The following is a 24,483-nucleotide window of genomic DNA, read 5'->3' as shown; positions in this document are numbered from 1 at the left end:
CATCGCAGCTCCTGTTGAGTATATGAAGCTCAGTAAGTCTTGTGAGTACCTGTTTATGGTTTGCTGGTTGTGATTGTCAAACACAGAAAGCGTTGCTACCTAAGTATCGATCATCCAATCACGTCGTCTTTGCTCTGTGTAACCACCAGTATCTCCATCGTTCTGCGTAACCTTGGCTTTCACTATGAATGTGACAAGCGAGCCCACCTTTATCAACACCACCTCAGCGAAGACGAGTTTTACAGCGTCTGCCCTTGCCAATAGCCAACTCCGCAATGCCTCCCCAGCTCATCGTTCTCGACGTCTCTGGCCGCGTGTACAGGACAAACAAAGCCACACTGCAAGCCTCCCCGTACTTCGAAAACCTCATGACCAGGTGGGACGACTGCAGCGATCGACAAGATGACGGTTCATTTTTCGTCGATGCTGATCCACATACATTCCAGCACGTACTCAATTTCATGCGGCGACCGTCCAAGTTTCCGCTGTTCTGGACGAAAGAGACAGGGTTTGACTATGCGCTCTACAACAAACTCGAAGCTGAAGCAGATTACTTCCTTCTCCACGAGCTCCGCGACTGGATCAGGGAGAAACGCTACCTCGAGGCTTTCAGAACGGTGGTCGAAGTCAAGGCGATGACTGAGGACCAACTTGTGACCCAGAAAATACTCGGCACGGATGTTGAGGTCCAGAGTTTCTTTGGTAACTACGTGGGGAAGGAGCGAGTTTGCGGCGCGTGCAGATGTAACATCGACCTAGGGTTCAAATATGGCTGCGATGCTTGCCGTGAGAGAATGAAGTCTCCCAAATCACAGTTGGATAATACACAGACAAAACTCACTGTCGTGACTAAGTGGACCGAGTTCGATGCGACTGCGTGCGATAACAAAACGGGTTCTTGATGCCTAGAGGAACAAGTACGCGACCTGAACGTTATACGAGACTGAGCTGGGTAATTGGGTACGCAACAATCCTGCATCGCAGTCCTCATTGAACACATCCACGCTTGTGCCTGGAACGCAGCAGCTAACAAACCATATCAGACTCGCTACTCCCAAACGCAACTCAGACATTGAGGCCTCTACCTGTACCAATTCGCTTTGCCGCGTTCTACCAGATCTTCCCTTACCGTGAAAGCACAAGCGGCAGATCTACAAAGTCCCTCCAGTTTACTAGGATAGAGTTAAATAATAGAAAGAGGCAGCAGCTACTTTCTGGGAGACAGACAGCAGGCGGCAACCTTCAGCAACAATTGATGCGCTGGACTAAGCAGTATTATACTTCCATGGCATGCCACGCTAACAGAAGTCAGACACGGCCAACACATTCGTCCGAATATTACATACATCCGCTCAACCAGCCACTACGCACTCCATCGATGCATTCAGATTCGTGACCACCCGTCTACCCATCCCAGCACCCAAAACATACCTATGTCTATCCCTTCCTGCCCAGCACCGCACCCCCACAACCCCTCCACGCGAACACCGTGACTCCAGCACCACTCCAGCACCACTCCACTCCACTCCACTTCACCCACCTTTCCCCCAACAATCCAGCAATCCAGCGCCGAAAACACGAACAGATACACAGACCCTCGAAACCCAACGCCCGCATCCCGACGCCGGGAACCCGGCACCCCATCCACTATCACATACATACCACATACATATCACATACATATCCCCCCGGTCCACCTCCCGCAGCAGGCCCCCTTACCCCTGCCTGATGATGCAGCAGCAGTGTGGCGGCGCTTGGCGTGGCGTCGGCGGATTGGTTGGGCTGCTTGGCGGGAGTGCGGGATGTGGCTTGTGGTGGCGGGTGAGACGGGGTGGGGGGCTGAGTGAGGACGAGGGAGGCGGGACGGGGGGCCTGGTGTGTGTGTGTAGGTGTACGTTTACGTGTACGTCTACATGTACGTCTGCATGCACGTTTGCATGTACGTTTGCATGTACGTCTACATGCACGTTTCAATGCAGATGAAGTGGAAGTGGAAGTTGTAGATGTAGATGTTCATTTTTTAAGGGTAGACGTTGATTATGTATATGCACGCGTCCACAGAACCCTGATCGTAACGCGCTTATGCCCAGCGCTTTTGTATCTCTGGCCTCGCGGGCCGTACCTAGTTCTACCTCTCCGATCCCCAGCCCGGTAACCCCGGGCTTCGCACCTTCACAAACGCCAGAAAATGCAACCAGCAAAACGCAACCGGAAATGCGACTTTAGAGAAACGCGCTGTTGGTATCTGCGCACATGACAAAGGAAACAGTCGTCAAAAAACGCGCAGCGGGCCGAGTCCGGCAGGGCCGCTATGCCATGTTGGCGGCGCCGTGCTTCTCGTCCTCGTCCTTCTCGAACATGGTGTCCTCGAGCCACTTGGTGGCGCGCGCGCACTGCGAGTCGACGTACGTGGTCCAGAGGTGGGCGATGGTGTACTCGACGGCGAAGAAGGTGGGGATGGCGAGGGCCCAGACGAGCCAGTTCTGCGAGCGGGGGATGTAGTGCTCGATGGCGTTGCCCTCGCCGTTGGCGGGCTGCTCGACGTGGTAGGGGGCCGTGGACCAGCCGTAGATGAGGCGCGCGAGGCCGACCTTGAGGACCGTGCCGTGCGTGAGGTAGACGGCGAAGCTGTTGCGGCCGACCCACATGAAGATCTTGTTCGAGAACATGCTCTGCAGGCTGGGCGAGAGCCAGATTCCGGTCACCATGAGGTCCCAGCCGATGGCGGTGAAGCGCTTGGGGTAGCTCGCGGCGCCCTCGGGGATGATCCAGTCGCCGAAGTTCTTGAGCTGGACAGACCAGGCGGCCCACTCCCAGTTCTCGCCGGGGAAGCAAGCAAAGTACCAGCCAACAACGATGAGCGTGGTCAGAACTACACGTCGAACCCTGGGGTAGCTGTTGACGAAGTCGCGGAAGCCCTTCTCGGAGCCAATATCGCAGAGCATGACGCCGTAGAGGAACTGGCATTCAAAAGTTTCTAAAACCAGTCAGCGTGATTGATTGCAAGGGATAAGTCAGACATACCCTTCTCGGGGCTTGTTCGCATCCAGTACCACCAGAACAGCACGGCGCAGGTGAACAGGCGCATGCGGAACTTCATGAAGACGGTCGCGAAAAGAAGCACGTAGATCAGGAAGGCGCCCTGGAGCAGCGGGAGCAGCGCCCACTGGTGGTCGTCGTATTCGTTGTTGGATCCGGACCAAGCACCTTGGAAGTTCCTCAGCAGACGGGGGATTTCGGTGTCGAGGCTGCCGATGTTGGTTGGGACAGCGCGCCTCAGCCAGTGGGAGTCGCTGTAGTGGGCGACCTCGAATGCTCCGATTTGGGCAAAGAACCACGCAACCACCAAGGCGATGGTGGCGGGCATGATCAGTCGCGGTGGTCGGCGGAAAGCGGATTTTCCCAGAGTCGTCAACGCGGCGGGAATGTTGCCCGACTTTGCCTGTCGGAGTGGTTTGATTGCGCACACGTAGCCTGTGAGGAAAGCGAACATGGTGACGCCGATTCGGCCTTGCCATGGTAGGCGTAGAAAAGGCAGTTGGAGCAGTTGTGGCGTAGCATTCTCGCTATCGCGTGGCGACCAGAGGCTGTAGTCCCATGCTCTGCACAGATGTGTTACAACGACCCAGAAGGAAGCGACTCCTCGAACGCCCTGGTCGTGTTAGGCGAGGAATGCAGCATCTCCATTCAGACACATACCTCAACCCACGTCACGTTCTGACGGGTGTTGGACGCCATGCTGGCAGCGGGAGCTCCAGAATCAGCCGACTTTAGTCCTGATACTGTGGCGCGAACGAGCGATAACGGGACCTTTGTTAGCAACGTCATGCAAGCGAGTACGAGGTCCGAGTGAAGAGTGAAGCAAGGAATGGAAAGCCAGGAAGATATAGGCACGGCAAATACAAAGAACAAAGTGGAATAAAGAGCGACTGTGGCAGCTATAGCGCTATTCTAAGGCTGATCGAACCAAGCAGGAGTTTAAGTGTCAGTGGCTAGGGTGCAAGCAAGTTCCCCCATGCGAAGACGGGTAGTCGGATCTGAGGCTTGGCATGATAAAGGCTGTCAGGAGTAGCAGCGATTGACGATGGTCTTACCTGTCTAATTAGCCATCAGGCTGCAACGGGTAAGACTTGCCGGGGGAAACATGGGTGGCCGCGTAATAAACTGGGCGTTGGAGACTCATGTCCATGAGCTCCCCACCCGTTTCACGACGACCTGGGCTTGGCGGTGTGCCTGTAATGGAACTGGCCTGCCTCCGTGCGAATGACGGGCAACCTCGCGGCAATCGGCACGGCCAGGAATGACGAGCGTGAGCCACGGCCACTGACCGGATGCAGCGGGCGCAGCTTGCTGGACGCCGGACGGCTGCTAACGTCAGGTTGCACCGCGTCGCCGTACAGCTCCAAGGGGCGCTGTGCTGCCACATCCAGGGAAACCGGCAAGGTGTGGCGCAAAGGTCAAGACAAAGGCAAGGGCGCGTGTCTGTGATTCGGTGCTGCAGGGTGGTTGGCATGCATGATGGGAGTGCATTGGCCCGGAAGAAAATTGTGAAGCGACGTCGCTTCCGACGTCGCGCCACTTGCACCAGCCGCGTCAGATCCCCCAAGATAGATGAGCCGCTGCAGATGGCAATATCGCGTGTCGGAGGACGCGCAAAGTCGTCGTCCATCTCATTCCCCGCGATGCGCTGTGTTTGATCGCCGTGGAGCGACGCGCTGTTGTTGTGCTGACGCCCAGCTGCGGCGCGGCGCCGTGTGCGGCTCTGCAAGCCCTGTTGTGCAGCGTGCAGGCTTGGACTCGGCTGCGTCCGCCGTGGCTTCCTGCTTCCAAGCTTCCCACTTCAGCAATTCCCAGACTTCCAAGCGCCATCACTACCGTTCTAGCGGTGTGGGTCGCTGCAGTCCAGGCCTCATCAAATTCATCAAATGCCATCACTTTTTGTTGTCGCGTGAGGTGTCATGCAGTTGCGGTCAAGATAGATAGCAGATGATGTCATTCCCCAGCCGCTCAATGATTCTTCTCCACAATCTCCTTCGCAAACGCGGCAAAGTCTCTTCTCTCGTCCACCTTCTCCCACAGGTTAGGCTGCGTGAACACGGCCAGCGTATTCCTAGCCACCTTTCCACCAGTTCCGGCGCCAGCGCCTCTGACAAAGTGGGGGACTGCCCTGAACTTGCCTTTGGTGATGATTTCAAGAGCCTCTCCAGTCTGGAAGCCGAGACAGTCCCGCGGTATCCCGACCTTGACCGTCGCTCCAGTCCTCGAGTGGATGTAGAGTCCGGCCTTTGGGTCGGGCGAGCGCTCGAGCTCCTTCAGCGGTGCAAATGACGTGCCCGTCTGCGGGACATGAGCAGCCTCGTCAACGAACATAGCAGAGGTAAGGCCGGTCAAGCAGCCGTGGTCGAGGTGGGTAGCGCACCAGTCGTCCTCGTCACCGCTGGACGAGTCTGACGCTCCACTGCTCGACTCTGGGGAAGGGAAGTAGTGCAAGAGCCGGGCCTTTGTCGACACACTAGTCTTGACGACATGCTCGAGGAATCCCTTCTGGTACCCCTCAATGTTTGCCTCGGCGTACTTGTCACAAGCACGCGCGACAAGCACGGCAACGTCGATGATCAGTGTGGTGAGTTCACGGAACGTCTGCTCGAAGCCGGGCAGAAGCTCCTCGGTCGGCCAGACGTTGGGTGCTGTGTACTCTGGGAACGACGGGTACTTCTCTGCGACCGACTTCTGCGACTCCTCAAACCCAGAGGCGCAGTTGACATAGTAAGAGCCCTTGAGGGTGTCATACTGGCCGTCCTTGAGTGTCTCCTTTCCACAGGACCATCCAACCAGCCACTTGGAGGCAGGTGACTCGAGCTTCTCTGCGGGGTACAGTCAGATAGTGCGGAGCAATATATATACCTGCACGTACCAAGTTGCTCCGGCGACAGACTGGCGAGAGCTGAGGAGTACGACAGCAGCTTAGATCTCAGCGCGTGGAACTTCTCCGGCAAGTCTTTCACGACGATGATGCCCAGACTCTCAGGGCCGAACGCCTGCTCGAGTAACCCAAAGTCGACGTTGTCTAGCAGGAATCAGTCTGATTCTGCCATTCCCAGCCAATGCCTTACCATTCTTGAGATCTTCCAGACCCACCGCAATAGCGTTCTGACTGACAGCAGCGTTGGCACTGGCCATTTTGATATTGAGCAGGCTTTGGTTTAGACGACGAATGACCACAGGCCACACAGTCGGTCTCTATGTCGACTTTAGTACCGTGACTACCTCCGATCTAGCGCAAGATTCTACCGCTCGGCTGATGTTCGTCCACTCTCACCTTCCTAATTCTGCCACCGCCCGGCCGATTCCGACTAGAGCTCGTCCGATTCCGACGCCGACCTCACCACCAGAACGCGCCAACATGGTGAAAGCACTCTCGTTCAAGGGCGACAAGAAGGTGAAGAAGCGCAAGAGAGTCGTCGACGCCGACGATGCTGAGCCGTCCTCGAAAGCGCTCACGACCTCGGCGCCTGCAGAGCCCGAGAGCGATGATTCCTGGGTGAGCGCAGAAGCGCCCAGCGACGTCACCGGACCCATTGTCGTTGTCTTGCCGACAGAAAAGGCAACAGCGCTGGCATGCGACGCGGTCGGGAAGGTCTTTGCGAGTGAATTGGAGAACATTGTCGACGGCGACGCGAGCACGGCTGAGCCGCACGACGTACGGCAGGTCTTTGTAGCCAACAGGGTTGCCGGCACAGACGACTTCAATCTGAAGGGACATCACGGGAGGCAAGTGTAGTCGAACTCGTTCTATATCTCTGCTAACTTCTGCAGATATCTCAGCTGCGACAAGTTCGGCATCCTCAGCGCCAACGCGACCGCCATCTCCCCCGAAGAGCGCTTCCTCATCATCGCCATCCCCGACAACCCCGGCGCCTTTGCCCTGCAGACGCAGCGCGAGAAGTACCTGAGCATCGACGAGTCCTCCGACAGCCCTGCAGTACGCGGCGACGCCGAGGACATCACCTTCAACACCACGTTCCGCCTGCGCATGCAAGCGCGCTTCAAGCCGCGCAACAAGGCCTCGAAGGAAGAGAAAGCGTTCCAGAAGATCAGCAAGAAAGAGCTCGAAGACCTCATCGGCCGCAAGCTCAGCGACGACGAAGTCAAGAAACTGCGCAAGGCGCGCCGCGAAAACGACTTCCACGAAGTCGCCATGGACATGCGCTCCAAGTCGTCGCACGACAAATACGCCTGAGCCCCGGCCTCCCCTCTGCGCACCCCAAGCACCGCGATTCGCGCACCCGTTCCGAATACGGTTGTATCGCAGCACCAAACAAGGGCCCGAGGTGTCGCCAAGCCCCCTCCTGCATTCCTGTAACCGTGGCACGTCGCCAATAGACGCCGCACCTCACACGTCTCGCGCGCCACACACTGCGCTCCTGGCACACTGCGCGCCACAAGCTGCCACAGGGTGGCTGAGCAGCGGCCGTGGATCCGGCTGGGCACTGGCGGGCCGGGCCTTGTGCGTATCTGGCGTCACGGAGGTTGTGCACGGAGAACAGAATACACATACACACACCGTCAGCGCGCGGGCGCGGACGCAGCACTGCCTCGTCGCAGCACCCCAGCCGCGAAGTAGTCGCACAGCTCAGAAATCAAGACATCTGCACTCCCCCGTCCTACGTGCACTGCGCAATGCTACCCTCCCTCCCCCCATCTGACATGCCCATACTCGCGTCGCACTCCCCGCTGTGTCGCGCCCTGCTGCTACCGGTGTCTTTCGTTGCGTCGATGTGCGTCAAGCTACTTGTTCTTCTGCTGCGCTGCGCCAGTCGCGTGGATGACCCCAGTGTTGGTGTCGAGACGGTGGACTGCGGACTGCGGACTGTGTGCTGTGTGCTGTGTGCTGTGTGATGAAGTGAGACTGCGTCCACCCACTCCGCGGCTCAGAGAGTCTGCGAGTCTGCTCCCACCACGCCGCTGCTTCGCGCACCTCTGCTTGCCGTGTACGTTCGCTTGCACGCTTGCACGCATCCCCCTCGCTATCCCAGGCAATCACACCAGACCCGCGCGTTCTCACTACAGTACGTGTCTGCATCCCCGCACACTCACGCCGAAACACTGCACACCGCCATCCGCGCCGGCCGGACTTTTGCGCAGCGCAGCGCCGGTCCAGGTGCCGTGTTTCGTGTTTCATGTTTCATGTTGACAGCTGTCTTGACAGCAGCGTCAAAGCGGTGTAAGTAGCGGCCGCGAAAGCGTCTATGCATCAACGGCGGTAGTGGTGGTGCTATGCGCGGCGATGCTGAGATCAGGAAACAGCCTCGCGGCGTGGAATAGGGCGAGGGGGGTTTTACTGCGTGGAGGGATCGCGTGGATATACAGCGTGGAGAGATTGCGTGGGTGAGATGGAATGTGTTGTGTTGGAGGCAGTAGTTCACGAGTCGTTTTGCTGGGTAGTTGGATCTTTGAGGTCTGTGTCTGGATTTGGGGTGTTGGGGGTGGAGTGGAGACGGGGACGTGACAGTAGGGCGGGGACATATGCGTGGAGGTCTTGCGAAGGTTTTGGAAAGTCTTGCGGATGGGAGGGGGTGCAAGGGGTGGTGTGGTGACTTGTGCTGTCGCTGAGATGGTTTGTGAGGGAGACGGTGGGGTGGAGGGAGATGGACTGGGAGGGGATGGAAGTGTATGAGAAGACTACAAGAAGACTACAAGAAGACTACAAGAAGACTACAAGAAGACTACAAGAAGACTACAAGAAGACTACAAGAAGACTACAAGAAGACTGCAAGAAGATCACAAGAAGCCTACAAGAAGAAACAAGACTACAAAAACACCACACAAACCCAACAACAAAAAACCCAACAACAAAAAACCCAACAACACCCCAACCCCAACCCACCAACCCACGTACACAAACCCTCCAACCACCACACCCCAGCCCCAGACACAATCTCCTACCCCAGAAACCTAAACCCCTAGATCCCTAGACCTTGACTGTTGACTCACGGCACGATAAATACTATCCACATCCCTTCATTTCTCCCCCGTGATCCGGCGTGTTGGTACTGGGTGGTGGAGACACTGCTGAAGTTATAATACCGATACCGGTGCGGGTAGGTAGGTACTGAAGTGGCTTGCTGGGGCTGCTTGCTGGAGGTACTTGGTGAAGCTACTTGGTGCAGCTGCTTGGTGAAGTCGGCATGCTCGGTTGGGATAGTGGATGGAGGGAGAGGACTTGAGTGAGCAGCTTATTGGGGTATATTGTTGAAGTATCTCGTCCAAGCCCCTCATCCAAGCCCCTCATCCAAGCACCTCATCCAAGCATCTCGTCTAAGCACCTCATCCACACTACCCATCACTCATCTGAGCCATCCACCGAACCCCCTAGCCAACCCACCCCGCAAGCCAACACGTAGTCCACCTCCCCACCTCCGCCCGCCAACCCCCTTAATCAGCAACACTTATGCTGTGTTGGAGTAGCAGGATAGACGGATGCCTTGCCGTCGATGTTGCTGAACGTCGTTGAGGGCGCTGGTCCCGTTTTCTTGTGTGGAGGGTTCGCTGGTTCTTGGTCACTGGGGGTAGTTGGTGGAAGTGGGGTTGGGATTGGGGTTGGAGTCAGAGTCAGAGTTGGAGTTGGAGATGAAGTTGATTCTAAATTGGCCTGTAGCTCACCCACGGCCACGAGGCACGGGCAAACGAGGAGGGAAGAAACAGGAGGACATGATTAACAATCCCACCGTCCACGATCGGGATTCTAGCACGTGGACATCTATGTCGCCTTACGCCTCACCACCCTCCGACGCACCCCCCTCCTGCGCTTCCGCATCCGCCTCCGCCTCCGCCCTCGTCCTCCGCCGACTCCCCTCGACTGCGCCCCTCCGCCTATTCTCCACCCGCCGCTCAAACCCACTCTTCGTACTAATCCTCGCCTTCCTGCCCTCCTTCCCGCCCAACCCACTCCTCCTGCCCTCAACACCCCTCTTCTTCAACGCCGCCTTATCGCGCTTACTCGGCACCGGCAGCGCATCCAGGAGCCACTTCTTAACACTCCCTTCGCCCTCGGGGACGCCGCGCAGCGCCTCGCTGGCGCGGATCACGTTCGCAATAAGCCGCACGTGCGGGATGTCGTCTTGCGTGTAGAACGTGACGGCGACGCCGCCGGCACGGCCCGCGCGCCCCGTGCGGCCCACGCGGTGGACGTATGCGGCTGCGGACGAGGGCGCGTCGAAGTTGACGACGCCGTTGAGGCCGCGGAAGTCGATCCCCCGCGCGAGTAGGTCCGTGGTGATCAGCACCCACAGGTCGCCGCGGCGGAAGCGCGTCATGATGGCGTCGCGGGCGGCGGGGGACAGGTCGGCGTGCAGGACGGCGAGGCGCGAGGAGCCGCCGGCTTCGGGGGGGATGTCGTAGAGGAGTTCTGAGTGGAGGGCGATGGCGCGGGGGATGGTTTGGGTGAAGACGAGGAAGGGGGGGCGGAGGGTCGGGGTGGTGGTTGTGGCGGTGGGGTGGAGGAGTTGGCGCAGGCCGAGGAGCTTGCCTTGCTCGGTTGCGGCGTAGGTGAGTTGGTGGTGGATGTTGGGGATGGCGGTATCTTTGAGGCCGACCACAAGACGGATGAGAGGGGGGCGCGGGGGCAGGTCGGTGGAGCTGGACTTGAGGGTCTCCCAGCGTGTGTTGAGCGTGGAGGTTGCGAGGGACTCGACGGAGGCGCCCATGGTGGCGGACCAGAGGCCGACGCGGAGAAGCGGGTTTGTGCAGGCGTTCCAGACAGCGAGAGTCTGCTCGCGGAAGAGCGGGTCCAGGAGCACGTCTGCCTCGTCGAGAACGACGTGGCGGACGCTGGGGAGGTCAGCCACTGAGCCGTCTCTCCGCTTCAATGCGTTGAGGAGCGCCAGAGGAGTTGCGACGATGATGGCGGCCTTGACGCGTTCAGCGCGTCTGCGGTCGGGCGTCTTCTGCTGAGCTTCTCCTGCTGCATCAGAGTCAGAAGCGCTGTCGTCGTCGCCAGATGCATCTGCCTCAGCTTCTGCCGACGGCTGGCTGCCGCGCTCCACAACCTCCATGCCCTTCCTCATCAGCGTGGCCTTGATCCCCGTGCCCTTGGCCAGCTTCCTCGCCTCGTTGACAATCTGCGCGGCCAGCTCTCGTGTAGGTGCGACGACAATCGCCCGCGGGCCTTCTACGCCGTCCGTCGTCCCCTCCCTGAGCAGAGCGTTGATGACGGGTATCAGAAAAGCAATCGTCTTGCCGCTCCCTGTCGGCGCAATGGTCAGGAGATCGATGTCGCCGCCGTACTCTGCGCCCGAGCTCTCCGCAGCCGCGCTGTCAGAGGAAGCTTGCGTCTTGCCGCCGAGTAACAGCGGCAGCGCACCGAGCTGGACCTCTGTCGGCAGCTTGTAGCCCTGCTCCTGTATGTTCTCCGCAAGTCGTCGCGAGATGGCGTAGCGCGTGCGCAGCTGGGCGAAGTCGGTGAGCGGCTGGGGGTAGAGCGGCTTCTTGCTGTCCTTCTTCTTGCCCGCCGGCTCTTCCTCCTTGTGCTTCTTGCTGCCCTTTTTATCCTTCTTGGCCTTCTTCTTCTGTTCCTTCGCCTGCAGAGCGTCCTGCGCGGCGAAGTCCTCGAGGACGGCGATCTTGAGCTTGTGCGAGCGCAGGAGGTGCTTGCTCTCTGCCGCATCATACGCCTCGCCTGCCGGGGGAACCTCAGTTGCGAAGTCACCAGCCCCATCCACGACTTCTACATCATCCTTCTCCGCCTCGGCTCGCTTCTTGCGCTTCTTGCCCTCGCCGTCAGTGCTCTTGGGCGCACCGAAAAAGTCCAACGCAGCATAAATACTGGTGTCCTCCTCGGCGTCACCCGCTTTATCCTGCCCCCTCTTCCTCTTCTTGTTCTTCGCGCCCTGGAACGCCGGCCCGTCGTGCCCAAACAGCTGCGGGTTCGCTGCGGCGCCGCTAGAGGGCAGGTTTTGGGTCGCGCTTGCTTTTGCGCTGGGTTTCGCGGAGCGCGAGAGCAGCTTGAAGACGTCCATGTCCGGCGGTCGAGCCTCGGCGGGGCAGCTTGTGTGTGAGAAACGTTGGGCGTGCTGGAAAAAGTGCTGCAGCTGGCAAAAGTTCGAGCTCCACTCAGATGAAATAAAGTGGGGCCTCAGCCAACCTTCCTAATCAGGCAGGTTGCGGAAAGTGTCGAACACGGTGTCAGTTGGTCACCTTCTTGAGCGCCCACTAGCGCGGTGCGCTGATTAGTCAGCACTGGTCGGTGGTAAACACATGCGTTGGATGCAGTCTGGAGGCACTTGAGACGAATCGAGTTGTGACGAAAGAAATGTATTGCGAGTCATTGCACAGAGCCGTTGTCAGGAAAAGGGAATCTAGAATCAGAGCTATGTGCGGTAGTACAGTGTTTTTGGGTCATCAGTCCCAATGTCGTGCTCGCACCGTCCAGATCATCTCAGCATCGTACACCCGTGCTGTGGTCCCGCCATGTGCGCCGACCTCCTCGGCCTCGCTGTAGACGCGATTACTGATTACACCTCGCTGCCCTAGTGAGCCTCGCCGTCACCGCCGTGCCCCTTCTCCCTGTAGCCGACAAGCTTGAAACGGCCAATGACCTCGCCAATGGAGAAGAATCCAAGCACCTCGGCGGCGACGACGCCGGCGCTCCAGTACTGTGCGCTCGACGCGCCGCGGACCTGGCTGAGGATCGTGTTGGGGTTCAGCGAGCTGGCGATCGAGGCGGGGTGGCGGAGAGCGTTCAGCGCGGGCTGGAGGTAGCCCTGGATCGTCTGGACGGAGCTGTGCGAGGTGTTAGTGGTGGCCGCACTCGGGCTGCAGAGGAGGCTTACGGAGGTGCCATGCTGCGCTGCTTGACGATGAGCTTGCCGAGCTCGAGGCCGACGCGGCCGTAGTATGTAGCCTGGGGGATCAGTCCTGGTGCTTGTTAGCCGCTGCTGCAGTGTTGCGGTCCCCGGTCGCGTGCAGTGTCGCGGTATTGATATCAGTCGAAGCACAGCCCAGCACGCCCGGCAAGCTGCAGAGCCTCTGAACTGCGCCATTGAGCTGTATCAACCACCTGCCACACCGCGTGCCGCCAATTGCACCCAAATAAAACGTGACTTACCCTGAACGGCGCCAACCAGCCTGCCAACCCTGCCCTGGGCCTTGCCCGCCGCGCTGTTGACTGTGCCCGCAGCGTTGCTCGCGGCGGTGCTGACGGAGCTGGCCGCAGACTCGGCCGAGCTCTTGACCTTGGTCAGGCCCTCGGACGCCTTGGACTGCACCTTGGAGGCCGCGTCGCCGGCCTTCTCCTTTGCGGCGCCGGCGGCCTCGGACGTGGTCGAGGCATTGCGCATGCCGGCGCGGCGGATGGCGAACCGCGACTGGCGGACGAGCGCGCGAGATGCAGCGAAAGACATTGTGATGGTGCGTCGGCGTAGGTGGGCGATGGAGGTGGTGTGTCGCCGGCTACACTGATGTTGGCGGTTCGAGAGCTCGAGCTTTTTTCGAGACTTGGCACGCGGATGTATTAGGAGCACACCATGTCTCAACACCAACACCAGCCCTGTAGATCACCCACGCGAGAGTAATGTGAGAACGCGGCAGGTCTTGAATTGCAATACTCTTCTGCCCAGCTCCGACCAGCAGTCTGAACTTTCGCACTTCTCCTCCTAGCAGTCTGAGCTTCCACACGTCTCCTCATAGCAAACCGTCAGCCGTCTCTCCAAGTCCTAGGTCTCCTCCCAGACTTCGCCTCGCCTAATCGAGGCCCTTTCAGTAGGAAGTTAAGCTTTCGGATCTCTGTCCAGCGACTCAAGGCGCCCAGCTCCAACACGCTCATCCTGCGCATTTTCCCACTCGGATTCCCAATCACCACAGCTTTCCAGTCACTGCCCCGGCCCATCTTCTCGAGCTGTCCAAACTCTTCCCATGCTGCTGTGTCTCGCCGAGTGCCGAACGTGTGGTTGGGAATCACTTGGACTGACTTGAAGCGCGCAAGAACGAGTGTAAGCGCGACCGTTAAGAACATCAGAATGGCAGCCGTCACGCCAGTTGACAGCTGAGCACCAAGACGCCGCGTCATAATACCACCTACTTCTGTCGCCACTGCGCCGCCGATGAACGCCAGTGTCTGAGATGCAAAGATGCCAGCTGTTACGCGAGGAAAGGACGAGAAGTTTGTTCGACGCCGCCGATCCTGCACAGCCATCGACTGCAGCCGATGTTTTGTGTTGACACCAGGCTGCAGATCGCACGTGTCAAATGTCTCCATCATGAGCCCGTGACATTCCGCAATGGCAAGGATGCTGAAGAACCCCAGGGCCCCTGCGAACACGATTGGTACCATATACGGCCGCGGACGTCCTGCTGAGGAGATTGTGTAGGCCAGGCCCATCAGGGGAAGTACGACAGTGAAGAGCGTACGTCGAACTAGATGCGATGACCACGTTACCTGCTTCTGAAACGTCATGCTGTCCGTTCGAAAGGAGTTCTTCCGTTCGCGAGAGAAGATCCTAGCCTTGGTTAAAGGAAGCGCCAGGAAGGCTCCAATGGCAATCGACGTGACGCCAGCTCCCACGAACCGCGGCTGCCACTTGTAATTCCTCGATAACAACGAAGTAAGAAGCACAATGACAAGCACCACCTGTGTATAGATCCAGGCCAGATACAGGGCCAGCACAAAGAAGCCTGGCTGGCACATCATCATGACCATCAGTTTCAGACCAGCCCAAACCTCTTCGAACCAGTACTTCGGGCCCTCGGCTGAGATGTGAAGCTTGCACTCGCCACGGGACACTCGGCGCATAAGGTAATTCTCATCGCGGTCGTACACCTCCATCACCGATTTGCGGCAAGCTGCGCGCCGGGTTTCGGGCGCAATGATGTTCAGTACCAGTGCAGCAGACAAGATGATGATCACAACGTAGAAGCCCCAGTCTGGACTCAGATGCTCAATGATCACCGCACCAACCATGAAGCCGACAGCGAGCGATGCGATCCAGCACCATGACCATATGCCGAGCCACAAGCCCATGCCTCCCCCATGTCGTCTCACGTCATTCGGGACAACATACTCTTGGTGTGGGTTCTTGCTTTGCAATGATGCGCCGAATAGATCAAGCAGAACGGTGATGTAGTTTACGTTGGCGAACCCAAGGACGAGTCCAGTTGCTACACGAGCAATAAGCAGACCTGCTCGAAATTTTTCATTGGTCGGAGACCGCTTGGCGCTGAGGATCATCGCCTGTGGAAATTGCAGCGGCATTGCAAGGGTCAACGCGGCTAATATGTATGGCTTTCGCCCGTGGAGCAGCGGTAGTGGCCAGACTACACAGGTGGAGACGGCAAGACCAATGTACAATCTGTACGTCTTAGCGATGCTCACGAACAGAGTCGGACAACTTACAGAACATTACCGAGGATGGCAATGTGGCCTTCGTCTGCGAGATAGTACTGAATGCGTGGTACCTCACCTGCCTTGAATACGTCAGATCGAACACACTACGAGTTTCCGAACCACTCACGTAAACTCCAATGACGATGCCGAGAAGAGCGGTGTTAATGCAGGCAATGACCGCAGCCAAGCGTTTCTTGCCAGTGCCCCAATTCCTTGCAATGGGCTGCCTGCGATGTTGTTGCCGGCGGTTGACTGTATGTCGCTGCGCCTGGTCCCAAAGGTGGAGCGTACCGCCATATGGTCGAGATGGAAGGTGCTCCTCGTCGCAGGACTGTCCGGAAAAACTCGACTCTGAGCAGCTTTGTCCTGTGCAGTGCGGCCGAGAAGTTGTCCTGGCTCCTCGATCGGGACTGCTCACACTTCGAAGACGGCGATGTCGGTGGGGTTTACGACTTCGCACTGCTCTGTCTCGGACGATACGGTGATGTGATCGACCGCGAGAATGGTCCCGCAGATGACGGAGCACATGGTCCACATGTTCTCTTGGTGCAGGTTGGGAAGGATCTGGTGGAAGCAGTAGGTCGCTAAGGGTGCCGAGCCGAGAGCGACCCCTGCCATCACTACTCGAGCGAGAAGAGGACGAAGTGATACTGGTAGGACCTCTGTGAGGTTGGTAAGCCCAGTCTACGGACAATGGCCCTCGCTGCAGGTTCACCTGCACTTGCGGAGGCAGAATGTCCACCGAATCCGGAAAAATGTTCCTCTGGACGATAAGGGGTGGAGGAGGCGATAGTTCTGTCCAATTACCACGATTCTCTTGCCCTTGAAGAGAGGAGTCCGATGCCGGAAGCGGGGAGCTTGTTATCATCAGGTGCCTGGCAGGGTGCCCCGAAGCCTCTTGTGTTGCTTGCCGTGCGTCTTTGATAATATCGTATATCTCCTCAACCAGACCATAATCTGCTGCATCGTCTGCAATCTCCACAGCTTCTTGTACCATGTCTTCGAGGTCCTCAACTGCTTTGCCAATCCTCCTTTCTCCCACTTGTAGAGGCCGGGGACGAGAAGGGGACGTTTGGACTCGGGAGACTACTACGGGCGTTGACGCTGCACATTGGGCCGCGTCCCTAGACACTCGTCGATCATGGGCCATTTGGTGCCTTGAGACTGGTGAGAGGCTACTCTCGAGTGGCGAATCCATCTCAAGTATTCGTTGCTCGTTCTTGGATGACACGAGCTTCTTCTGGGCGACGGGTGCGGATGAAGTGGCTGTCGCATGTGCTGTTGCAGTACGTTTAGGAATTGCCAGGGCCGAGGAGTTACTGCTTGAATGGTTGCCCGAAGGATGGTTGAGCGCTCGCGAATTCCTGCCATCAAGCCAGGGCAGCCGCTTTATTGTTGCTCCAGAGGTAAGTTTCGTTGGTCGAGACGCTTCCGCTCGCGGTTCCTGGGATACAGTCATGGTAAGTCTGACGCGGGCTATCGCGCGGGTGTAATGACTGAGATGATCGCAAAGCGTTTGTCCTGTGGTTGCGAAGAGTTGACTCAGACTATGGACGACAGCTCCGAGCAACGCTCGACAAGGTAAGACTGAGATGGAATCATATGAGAGAACATGAGCAACCAGCCTCGGGCGTGCAAGAGGTTGGGGTAGGCTGGTTGTCAAGCAGGGTGGGGCGAAAAGAATAGGCAATGGTGAAGGTATGGATGTGGTCTCATGAGTGCGAGGGAATGAAGTTCAGCTTGACTGGTTGTATTGTTTACTGAGATTGGACGTACTTGCCTCACCACAATTCATCTCGCCACGCGGACAGGGTAGCTGCGACAGCGAACACCACGCTATCAACATTGTATTTCATCCTCGTCTAGTCGTACTGCAAGAGATTTAAAGTGCTTGTAGCACAGTCGCTGTCATAGCAAGAACCTTCTCCTCTTCCAGCCTCTGCGCAACAAGCTGAAGGCTGACCGGCATCCCATGCACAGCCTCAGCATCATAGCTGTCGTAAGCAGCCTGGCAATATTCGCTGAGTGGTTTGTAGTCTGTGATAGCTGCATCTACAGCCTTATCTGCGGATATGCCACAGGGGAAAGACACGGCCGAGTAGTCAACGACGTTATACACACCAGTGTAACCGACGTACTTGAAGTCGCCATGTTTGACGCTCGCGTACGGTGTTGTTGGGCCTGTGTGGTATTGTCAGTGAGCGTCCGAGAAGACTGGCTATTCCTTACACAAAATGGCATCAAGACTATCGACAGACTTCCACTTCTCGAGGTATTGACGCTGTAATTCAGTACGTTCAAGATGAAGTCCCCACATGCCGTGCGTGCCCAGCTCCGTAGCATCCTCATACATCTTCATTTCTGGTCGCCATGGCTCACCGGTGGGGTTCAGGAGGGCTTCGACACTCTTGCCGCCATCTGCTACAAACATGCGCCCCTAGGTTTGAAGTCAGCAGAGTAATGTCAAGATTTACTTAGATGACCTCACCAGGATCTGCAGTGCCTTGGGGTGGAGCTCCTTCGGGTCCCATTCAATCAGTTCATGCCCGGCATCCTTCAGCTTCTGTACTGTCTCCTTCAACGCCCGCGTGACAGGTGGAGTAGGCGTACATATCCCATCGTTCCACATGACGGCTATTTTGAGCTTTTGCTTTTGCTCTACAGGCTGCCAAGGAATAGGTAGCATCGTAGGATCAAGTAGCCATGGCTTTGCATCAATAACAGCCTTTGAATACATCGTGATGTCTTCTAGCGTTCTTGCCATAGGTCCGTTGACGCTTTTAACAGCCTCCTGGCCCGCAAGCCCCGATCGACATCTTTGCGTCGTGAACCGACCATGGCTGGGTCGAAGTGTAAAAATACCCGTACACGCGGCGGGAATTCTCAAACTGCCGCCGATGTCTGTTCCGACTCCAAGTGGACTGCCTCCAAAGGCGATGAGTGCTGATTCCCCGCCTGATGAACCACCAGAAGTGAGGGCACGATTTAACGGGTTGACGGTGCGGCCGAATGTGTTGTTAACGGATTCAGCGATCATCATGGCTGTGGGTACGTTGGTCTTGCAGTACCGTACCGCACCGAGTCCTTCCAGTATATCAACCAAAGTAGCATTATACTCGGCTGGTTTGTCTACCAAAGACGTGAAGCCGACGGTGCTGTCTTTGCCTTTGATGTTGAAGTTGTCCTTGAGCGAGATCGGCAGACCGTGCAGCGGCCCTACCAGCTGTCCAGTTCGCTGAAGATGGTCGTCGAGAGCTGTAGCGCTTCTAATAGCTTCTTCAAAGAATGCATCGCTTAAGCAATTGGTAAGCTGGTGTGCTGCAGCTGCTCGTTTGCAGAAAGCCTTGGTTACATTTGCAGACGTCCATGTTTTCGACGCAAGTTTCTGCAGGATGTCTGATGCGGTGCTGCCAGTGATCTGTAACTCTTCTGCTGTAAACCAGCCTGATTGCTGGGGCCATGGTGTAACGTCGAGTTGCGAGTCTGGTGGCAGGAGGTCCTTCGGCACGCGATACTCGGACGGGATTGATGCCGTCAGGGCCGCTTGTTTCGCTTCGGCGATCTTCTCCCAGTTTTGCGCCGACATGGTCTATTCACGATTCTGAGAACGCCGATGATTGATAGCAGCAGCGTTGCGATGTCGACTGAAGCTTTTAAAGCAGCTTGAACCTCGGAGGTAAGCTACTGGACTACATTATCTGATCCGGCAGAAGCTCCCCACCTTTCGGTACATGTTCGCCGCGGTCGGTGACGGAGACGCCACTCTTGCTGGTCTACGCAGATCGCCTATCCGAACCCCGCGCGCTGTGATTGACCAGCTCGAGCGTGGTTATTCCCGATACGGAGGCGATCCTTAAACCTCTCGGATGCTGATGTCTGTTGCGACGCCGTTGCAACGTTCACGACTGTGTGACAGCGGCCGCTGACCAAATGAAGGAACCCGAAAACGAACCCTGTTGCCAGTATCGCGATACGAGATAACATGCTGGAGTTCCTATCTCGAAACTGGCCCACGCATTATCTTCTTCGCCATATCTCGACCTGGCGTCTATCAGTCGATCACAGACGGATAACCGTTACCGGACCTTGACTTGACCTTGGCGCTAGACTGTGCCAGCCCATATAAGGAAGATCAATCCGCGACAGTACTGACAGCGGCAAAGACACGATCGCAGCCACACAGACTACACGATCGACTCTCAGGTCTTCGAGTGCCAGGAAACACTAGCCGCAATGGCGAACAAGTTCAGGCAGTACCTGCAGGGCGACCACAATGCGCCTGGCGAGCGCAAGCTGGTTCGGAAGCTCGACTTCTTCATCCTTACTTTCTGCTGCCTTATGTACTTCCTGAATTATCTTGATCGAACAAACCTCAACAATGCATACGTCTCTGGTATGAGAGAAGAGTTGAACTTCAAAGGAAATCAGCTTAACCAGATCAACACCGTATTCACTGTTGGCTACACAGTCGCTCAAGTCCCCTGCAACATAGCGCTGTACTACGTCAAGCCGAGATACTTCTTCCCTGCATGCATGGTGAGTGCACTTTCTACTATAAAAAACCTGCACTGACATCGCGCAGGTCGCATGGGCTGCTTTGACAATGGTGACAGCTGCGGCTCAAAAGCCCCAAGACATCATGGCGATTCGCTTCTTCCAGGCCATGTTCGAGGCATCGACTTTCGTCGGAACTCACTACATCCTTGGCTCGTGGTACACCGAGAAGGAACTCGGCAAGCGCTCAGGCATCTTCACCGCCTCTGGTCTTGCCGGTACCATGATTGGTGGCTTCATTCAGACTGGCATACACTCTAGTATGGACGGACTAAACGGTTTGTCTGGCTGGCGTTGGCTTTTCATCATCGATGGAATCATCACGCTGCCCGTCGCACTCTACGGCTTCATGCTCTTCCCAGACACGCCAAGGAACACGAAGGCCCCGTATCTCAGCGCAGAAGAAAAGGCTCTCGCAATCTCTCGAGTTCCAGAGGTTTCAGAGCGCACACCCATCTCTTGGAGCTTTTTGAAGCACTGCTTCTCGACCTGGTATTGGTACTTCTTCGTTATTCTCTGGATCCTTGCTGGAGAGACCGAATCCTTCAGCACAAACGCGCTGTTGGCTTTGTACATGAAGTCGCATCCAACCAACAAGTACACTGTCACGCAGCTGAACAACTACCCTACGGGCGTGCCGGCAGTCGGTATTGTATCAACCCTGTTCTGGGCGACACTTACAGATTTCATGGGCGGCAAGCGCTATCTTGGTAAGTTCATGTCGTAGATTCCAGCCCTTGCTAATCGCATCGTAGTTGGATACTGGATCGGGCTTACAGGCGTCATCACAAGCGCGCTCATCCTAGCATATCCTGACCACACGGCCATACACTTTGCTATGTATTACTGGGCGGGTAGTGTCTATGCATGTCAGGCGACCTTCTTCGCTTGGGCGAATGATGTACTCCGCTACGAGGAAGACAGCTTGCGGGCCGTTGTTATTGCATCTATGAACATGGGCAGCAATGCCATCAACGCGTGGTGGTCCATTGTCTTCTATGGCGCGAGCTTCGCACCTTATTTCACGCGGGGAATGTGGGCAATGATTGCGGTATCGATAGCAAGTAAGTCTGCGTCGAATGCCTGGAAATCCGTTATTCAAGCTAATGCCTGTCAGTGGCTATATGGACAGCGTTGCTCGTTTGGCAGCAGGTTCGCACCGAGAAAAGGAGAGAACGGGAGACAATTTCAACGAATGTTGCAGCCAAGGAGCATGATCTAGACCAAGGTCATCACCTCGACCATACCGTCGAGAAAGTCTAGAGTTTACCAACCTCGTCAAGAGACTACCAACCTCATCAAGAAATGAGTTTCATGCAACGGGCTCGGTCCAACTCGCAAACCACCATCCCTGTGACCATCTCGTGTTCGGGACAGCTATGACGAAATGCAGCCGCACGCATCCTCGGAACAGCGGGGAACGCTTTACAGTTCAGCAGGTGTTTTGTAGTCTTGACAAGAACAACGCGCGTCGATGCACTCCCGCGCACCGGTATCACTCATCCAGCCTTGAAATCTTACATTCCACTGAAGGTTTTGAGATGATCTCGCGGTCTGTTCTGATCGCGGTGGCAATTGAAACATGCCCCATACTTTGGTCGTCGAGCTTTTCTTTCACGCCCGTTCGCAATTTCGTGAAATGGCATCGAACAGTTTTCCTAGCGGCGCGCTCCAGTCGGGACGTTTAAAGACTATTTTACAGACTACATACGCGAAAGTCGCGGATCGTCGTCAGCCTTGCACAGTTTCGCTGATCGTGCTGCGGACTGACAGCTGCAAACTAATAGACCTGACATGTGGATGCGGTTGGAACCACCACCCCACTGCCGTCATTATCGTCCCATTGAACGGAGTTTTCTTTTGAATCGCTTAGGTACCCGTTTTGCTTTTGCTTGATGACAGGCGCTAGGGTTATTTGCGACACCACTGCAAGGATGTTCCCCATTCGTGGCACGTTGAACACCAAAACGTACCGCTGCTTAGACCCTGGCGATCCGAACATCACTTCATGAACCAGCGAGAACCTTGCAACCTCACGCTCAACTTCCAAGGACGCATTGCTGTTGATTCGGCAGTGTTTGATTTCGGGTTTCCACAATCTTGACCCTGGCGAGCTTCATAATCACATCTCCAACGCCCAGGCTTTGCTTGCTTCTGTGGCTGCATGTACCATGCAAGATACCCCATCTCTGGTGCTTTTCTTGGAGCCGAGTCAGTCCGCGACCCTGGAATACGTCATTATCATCTTCGTCCGGACTCGATGCGCAGGTTCCTGGAAAGCAATCCCCTCGGCTGCTTTGATCGACGAATCGCCGACAAGAAGTGCGCGAGCAAACCTTGTGGACACGAAATGGGCCGAAATAGGAATGACGAGGTGCATTGTGAGCTCGTTCAGGGTCCGAGTCGCTGCTCCAGTGAGCTATATCACCTAGCATATTCCTCATGCCCACGCTCACAGATATCTCAAGGCTCCTCACCTGAAACCCGGGTACCAGTGGCCCTCTCCAACTACCGTGGACTAATCAGCCACTGAGACGACCCGTCTCCATCTCGCTGCCCAGTTCTTCCTTTTGCAGTTCGCTCTTAGCAAGTCATCCAGTCCAACATGGCGACATCCAGTCCTCTTCCACACTACTATGGCCAGCAACTCCAAGATGGAACCATACTGGAGTCTCCTACTGCACCCCGTCACGTCAGTTCCCGCGAGTCTCGGAAGCAGCTTCTCCAACTACCAATGCAACCACACCAGGCTCATATTGAACCCTCACCAATGTCGCCCCTGGAGACTACTGAGCCATTTGGGCTGTCCACAGTAGCCTCGCCGCCACACCAGAGCACTGCCCTGAAGAGAATCCGCGGCTACTCAGACCCACACGCGTACGGCCCTCCCGGCCAAGCGTACGACGAACGTGCCGCGGATGAAGCTGACTACTACCGCCGCACATACCAGAAGCGCAGCACGCGCCAGGAAAGCCGTCCCGGTGGCCCCATGCACAGGCATCCGTACGTAGAGGATGACTCCGATGATGAAGACGACCCGCGCGCATACCGCCGCCGTCCAAACCGCCAACACCGCCGTCCACCTGCCGCTTCTGGCCGTTACGGTCCGGGTCCTGGTGCCTACCCCTCCTCTCGCTTCTCCGAAGATGAGAGCCCCCCTACCGGTAAGGGCTATACTATGTACTACGACTCCGACCGTGACACGCCGCGTAAGCGGCTCTACGCTGCTGCCACCGGTGGCGCCGGTGGCCGCAAGCCCCCCAGTACTACCGAAGTTATGCGCCTTCCGTGGACCATGTGGATGAACTCGAATGCGAAGAACCACTTCGTGGCCTTCGTCGGCGAGTTCGTCGGCACCACCATGTTCCTCTTCTTCGCCTTCGCCGGCACGCAAGTCGCCAACATCGGGTCCGCCGCGTCGGACGAGTCCAACACCACTACGGGTGAGGCCACGGGCTTCTCGCCCATGGTGCTGCTGTATATTGCCGTCGTGTTCGGGTTCAGTCTAATGGTCAACGTGTGGATTTTCTTCCGCATCAGCGGCGGTTTGTTCAATCCCGCGGTCACGTTTGCGATGCTGTTGTGCCGTGCCATCTCGCCGATCCGCGCGTCGCTGCTGCTGGTGGCGCAGGTCGCAGGCAGCATCTTCGCGAGCTTCGTCGTCAGCGTCATGTTCCCGACGACGTTCAATGTGCGCACCACACTGAGTTCTGGCACGAGTCTGGTGAGGGGCGTGTTCATCGAGGCCATTCTCACTGCCGAGCTGGTGTTCACCATCTTCATGCTGGCCAAGGAGAAGCACAAGGGTACGTCTTCCCTCGTCCATAAATGTAAACATATCAGCCCAAGCTAACGCTTACCAGCGACTTTCATCGCCCCCGTCGGCATCGGCCTCGCGCTCTTCGTCGCCGAGCTGGTCGGCGTGTACTACACGGGCGGCTCGCTGAACCCGGCGCGCAGCTTCGGGCCGTGTGTGATCACGGGCGTGTTCGATGTCGAGCACTGGATCTACTGGGTGGGGCCGGGGCTGGGCGCCATCATCGCGGTGGTGTTCTACAAGTTCATCAAGATGCTCGAGTACGAGGTTGCGAACCCGGGGCAGGACGACGATGACAAGGACGAGCAGGTCAAGGAGAAGATTGGGCTGGAGGGGAACGGGATGGAGCGGGTTTAGGGGGTGATGTTTGAGGTGAGATGATGGAAGGATGATGATAGGTTATGGTTGATGGTAGATCACGGTTGATGATAGACCACTGTTGATGGATGGACCACACCCGACGACTCACAGGAGTCACGGCCAACACACCACGGCCAACCCTCGCCAACGACCACCGACGACTCACGGCACGACAAGACGGATAACGACAGAGACACGCACACACACGGTCCACGGACAGGACAGCACGATACCATTCCTGCTTTTTCCGCGCTGCATTGCATTGCATTTCCCGTAACGACACGCATAATAGATAATGACACCCACCACTCCTCTCCTCTCGCACTGCACACTGTAGCACTTACCACTGCGCACCCTATCCCACACACATGTA

General features: G+C 56.9%; 10 protein-coding genes across 10 annotated transcripts; 4 read left to right on the top strand and 6 right to left on the bottom strand.

Moving 5' to 3' along the window:
- Nucleotides 1-94: 94 nt before the first annotated feature.
- On the top strand, nt 95-1,143 carry C7974DRAFT_118349 (uncharacterized protein). The gene has a single exon (XM_046135111.1). It carries the CDS (start codon nt 276-278, stop codon nt 900-902), a length of 627 nt encoding a protein of 208 aa, XP_046002146.1. The 5' UTR covers nt 95-275; the 3' UTR covers nt 903-1,143.
- Nucleotides 1,144-2,146: 1,003 nt separating this feature from the next.
- On the bottom strand, nt 2,147-3,797 carry C7974DRAFT_118315 (uncharacterized protein). The gene is made up of 2 exons (XM_046135110.1): nt 3,025-3,797; nt 2,147-2,977 (listed from the first exon to the last, which is right to left on the bottom strand). The coding sequence occupies exons 1-2, from the start codon at nt 3,491-3,493 to the stop codon at nt 2,310-2,312; spliced, it is 1,137 nt and encodes a 378-aa protein (XP_046002145.1). The 5' UTR covers nt 3,494-3,797; the 3' UTR covers nt 2,147-2,309.
- A 1,148-nt stretch (nt 3,798-4,945) lies between these two features.
- C7974DRAFT_118289 (uncharacterized protein) lies at nt 4,946-6,486 on the bottom strand. Its single transcript, XM_046135109.1, has 3 exons — nt 6,114-6,486; nt 5,915-6,067; nt 4,946-5,864 (listed from the first exon to the last, which is right to left on the bottom strand). Exons 1-3 carry the CDS (start codon nt 6,178-6,180, stop codon nt 5,008-5,010), a joined length of 1,077 nt encoding a protein of 358 aa, XP_046002144.1. The 5' UTR covers nt 6,181-6,486; the 3' UTR covers nt 4,946-5,007.
- On the top strand, nt 6,404-7,240 carry C7974DRAFT_431414 (FRG1-like family-domain-containing protein; the record flags this gene model as incomplete). Its single annotated transcript, XM_046144775.1, has 2 exons — nt 6,404-6,771; nt 6,817-7,240. The coding sequence occupies 2 exons, from the start codon at nt 6,404-6,406 to the stop codon at nt 7,238-7,240; spliced, it is 792 nt and encodes a 263-aa protein (XP_046002143.1).
- A 2,176-nt stretch (nt 7,241-9,416) lies between these two features.
- C7974DRAFT_386915 (ATP-dependent RNA helicase-like protein rok1) lies at nt 9,417-12,148 on the bottom strand. The gene has a single exon (XM_046141109.1). The coding sequence runs from the start codon at nt 12,015-12,017 to the stop codon at nt 9,771-9,773; it is 2,247 nt and encodes a 748-aa protein (XP_046002142.1). The 5' UTR covers nt 12,018-12,148; the 3' UTR covers nt 9,417-9,770.
- A 365-nt stretch (nt 12,149-12,513) lies between these two features.
- C7974DRAFT_118064 (mitochondrial ATP synthase g subunit-domain-containing protein) lies at nt 12,514-13,484 on the bottom strand. The gene is made up of 3 exons (XM_046135107.1): nt 13,106-13,484; nt 12,831-12,915; nt 12,514-12,780 (listed from the first exon to the last, which is right to left on the bottom strand). Exons 1-3 carry the CDS (start codon nt 13,398-13,400, stop codon nt 12,528-12,530), a joined length of 633 nt encoding a protein of 210 aa, XP_046002141.1. The 5' UTR covers nt 13,401-13,484; the 3' UTR covers nt 12,514-12,527.
- On the bottom strand, nt 13,483-17,049 carry C7974DRAFT_118063 (major facilitator superfamily domain-containing protein). The gene is made up of 3 exons (XM_046135106.1): nt 15,507-17,049; nt 15,389-15,459; nt 13,483-15,344 (listed from the first exon to the last, which is right to left on the bottom strand). The coding sequence occupies exons 1-3, from the start codon at nt 16,836-16,838 to the stop codon at nt 13,694-13,696; spliced, it is 3,054 nt and encodes a 1,017-aa protein (XP_046002140.1). The 5' UTR covers nt 16,839-17,049; the 3' UTR covers nt 13,483-13,693.
- C7974DRAFT_448155 (amidase signature domain-containing protein) lies at nt 17,050-19,437 on the bottom strand. Its single transcript, XM_046145659.1, has 3 exons — nt 17,868-19,437; nt 17,609-17,816; nt 17,050-17,560 (listed from the first exon to the last, which is right to left on the bottom strand). Exons 1-3 carry the CDS (start codon nt 18,963-18,965, stop codon nt 17,262-17,264), a joined length of 1,605 nt encoding a protein of 534 aa, XP_046002139.1. The 5' UTR covers nt 18,966-19,437; the 3' UTR covers nt 17,050-17,261.
- C7974DRAFT_118011 (pantothenate transporter-like protein) lies at nt 19,290-21,356 on the top strand. The gene is made up of 4 exons (XM_046135105.1): nt 19,290-19,915; nt 19,962-20,643; nt 20,689-20,997; nt 21,051-21,356. The coding sequence occupies exons 1-4, from the start codon at nt 19,613-19,615 to the stop codon at nt 21,194-21,196; spliced, it is 1,440 nt and encodes a 479-aa protein (XP_046002138.1). The 5' UTR covers nt 19,290-19,612; the 3' UTR covers nt 21,197-21,356.
- A 1,182-nt stretch (nt 21,357-22,538) lies between these two features.
- On the top strand, nt 22,539-24,107 carry C7974DRAFT_431408 (aquaporin-like protein; the record flags this gene model as incomplete). Its single annotated transcript, XM_046144774.1, has 2 exons — nt 22,539-23,739; nt 23,797-24,107. 2 exons carry the CDS (start codon nt 22,539-22,541, stop codon nt 24,105-24,107), a joined length of 1,512 nt encoding a protein of 503 aa, XP_046002137.1.
- Nucleotides 24,108-24,483: the final 376 nt, after the last annotated feature.

This window comes from Boeremia exigua (assembly GCF_020726555.1).
Source record: "Boeremia exigua strain MPI-SDFR-AT-0100 chromosome Unknown C7974scaffold_2, whole genome shotgun sequence".
Taxonomy (NCBI): Eukaryota; Fungi; Ascomycota; class Dothideomycetes; order Pleosporales; family Didymellaceae; genus Boeremia; species Boeremia exigua.
The sequence above is the reverse complement of the archived record's forward strand: the minus strand, read 5'-3'. Positions and strand labels throughout refer to the sequence as shown.

What these genes read in the sequence shown, in the direction of transcription:
- C7974DRAFT_118349 (XM_046135111.1), top strand. Translation starts at nt 276, where the DNA reads ATGCCTCCCCAGCTCATCGTTCTCGACGTCTCTGGCCGCGTGTACAGG.
- C7974DRAFT_118315 (XM_046135110.1), bottom strand. Translation starts at nt 3,493, where the DNA reads ATGTTCGCTTTCCTCACAGGCTACGTGTGCGCAATCAAACCACTCCGA. An exon ending in GCGAACAAGCCCCGAGAAGG is followed by an intron (nt 2,978 to 3,024) that starts GTATGTCTGACT and finishes GACTGGTTTTAG; the next exon opens with AAACTTTTGAATGCCAGTTC.
- C7974DRAFT_118289 (XM_046135109.1), bottom strand. Translation starts at nt 6,180, where the DNA reads ATGGCCAGTGCCAACGCTGCTGTCAGTCAGAACGCTATTGCGGTGGGT. An exon ending in TCTGGAAGATCTCAAGAATG is followed by an intron (nt 6,068 to 6,113) that starts GTAAGGCATTGG and finishes GATTCCTGCTAG; the next exon opens with ACAACGTCGACTTTGGGTTA. An exon ending in TCTGTCGCCGGAGCAACTTG is followed by an intron (nt 5,865 to 5,914) that starts GTACGTGCAGGT and finishes TGTACCCCGCAG; the next exon opens with AGAAGCTCGAGTCACCTGCC.
- C7974DRAFT_386915 (XM_046141109.1), bottom strand. Translation starts at nt 12,017, where the DNA reads ATGGACGTCTTCAAGCTGCTCTCGCGCTCCGCGAAACCCAGCGCAAAA.
- C7974DRAFT_118064 (XM_046135107.1), bottom strand. Translation starts at nt 13,400, where the DNA reads ATGTCTTTCGCTGCATCTCGCGCGCTCGTCCGCCAGTCGCGGTTCGCC. An exon ending in GCTGGTTGGCGCCGTTCAGG is followed by an intron (nt 12,916 to 13,105) that starts GTAAGTCACGTT and finishes AACAAGCACCAG; the next exon opens with GACTGATCCCCCAGGCTACA. An exon ending in CAGCGCAGCATGGCACCTCC is followed by an intron (nt 12,781 to 12,830) that starts GTAAGCCTCCTC and finishes CACCTCGCACAG; the next exon opens with CTCCGTCCAGACGATCCAGG.
- C7974DRAFT_118063 (XM_046135106.1), bottom strand. Translation starts at nt 16,838, where the DNA reads ATGACTGTATCCCAGGAACCGCGAGCGGAAGCGTCTCGACCAACGAAA. An exon ending in GCATCGTCATTGGAGTTTAC is followed by an intron (nt 15,460 to 15,506) that starts GTGAGTGGTTCG and finishes GACGTATTCAAG; the next exon opens with GCAGGTGAGGTACCACGCAT. An exon ending in GCCATCCTCGGTAATGTTCT is followed by an intron (nt 15,345 to 15,388) that starts GTAAGTTGTCCG and finishes TAAGACGTACAG; the next exon opens with ATTGTACATTGGTCTTGCCG.
- C7974DRAFT_448155 (XM_046145659.1), bottom strand. Translation starts at nt 18,965, where the DNA reads ATGTCGGCGCAAAACTGGGAGAAGATCGCCGAAGCGAAACAAGCGGCC. An exon ending in CCAAGGCACTGCAGATCCTG is followed by an intron (nt 17,817 to 17,867) that starts GTGAGGTCATCT and finishes CTTCAAACCTAG; the next exon opens with GGGCGCATGTTTGTAGCAGA. An exon ending in TAGTCTTGATGCCATTTTGT is followed by an intron (nt 17,561 to 17,608) that starts GTAAGGAATAGC and finishes AATACCACACAG; the next exon opens with GCCCAACAACACCGTACGCG.
- C7974DRAFT_118011 (XM_046135105.1), top strand. Translation starts at nt 19,613, where the DNA reads ATGGCGAACAAGTTCAGGCAGTACCTGCAGGGCGACCACAATGCGCCT. An exon ending in ACTTCTTCCCTGCATGCATG is followed by an intron (nt 19,916 to 19,961) that starts GTGAGTGCACTT and finishes GACATCGCGCAG; the next exon opens with GTCGCATGGGCTGCTTTGAC. An exon ending in GGGCGGCAAGCGCTATCTTG is followed by an intron (nt 20,644 to 20,688) that starts GTAAGTTCATGT and finishes ATCGCATCGTAG; the next exon opens with TTGGATACTGGATCGGGCTT.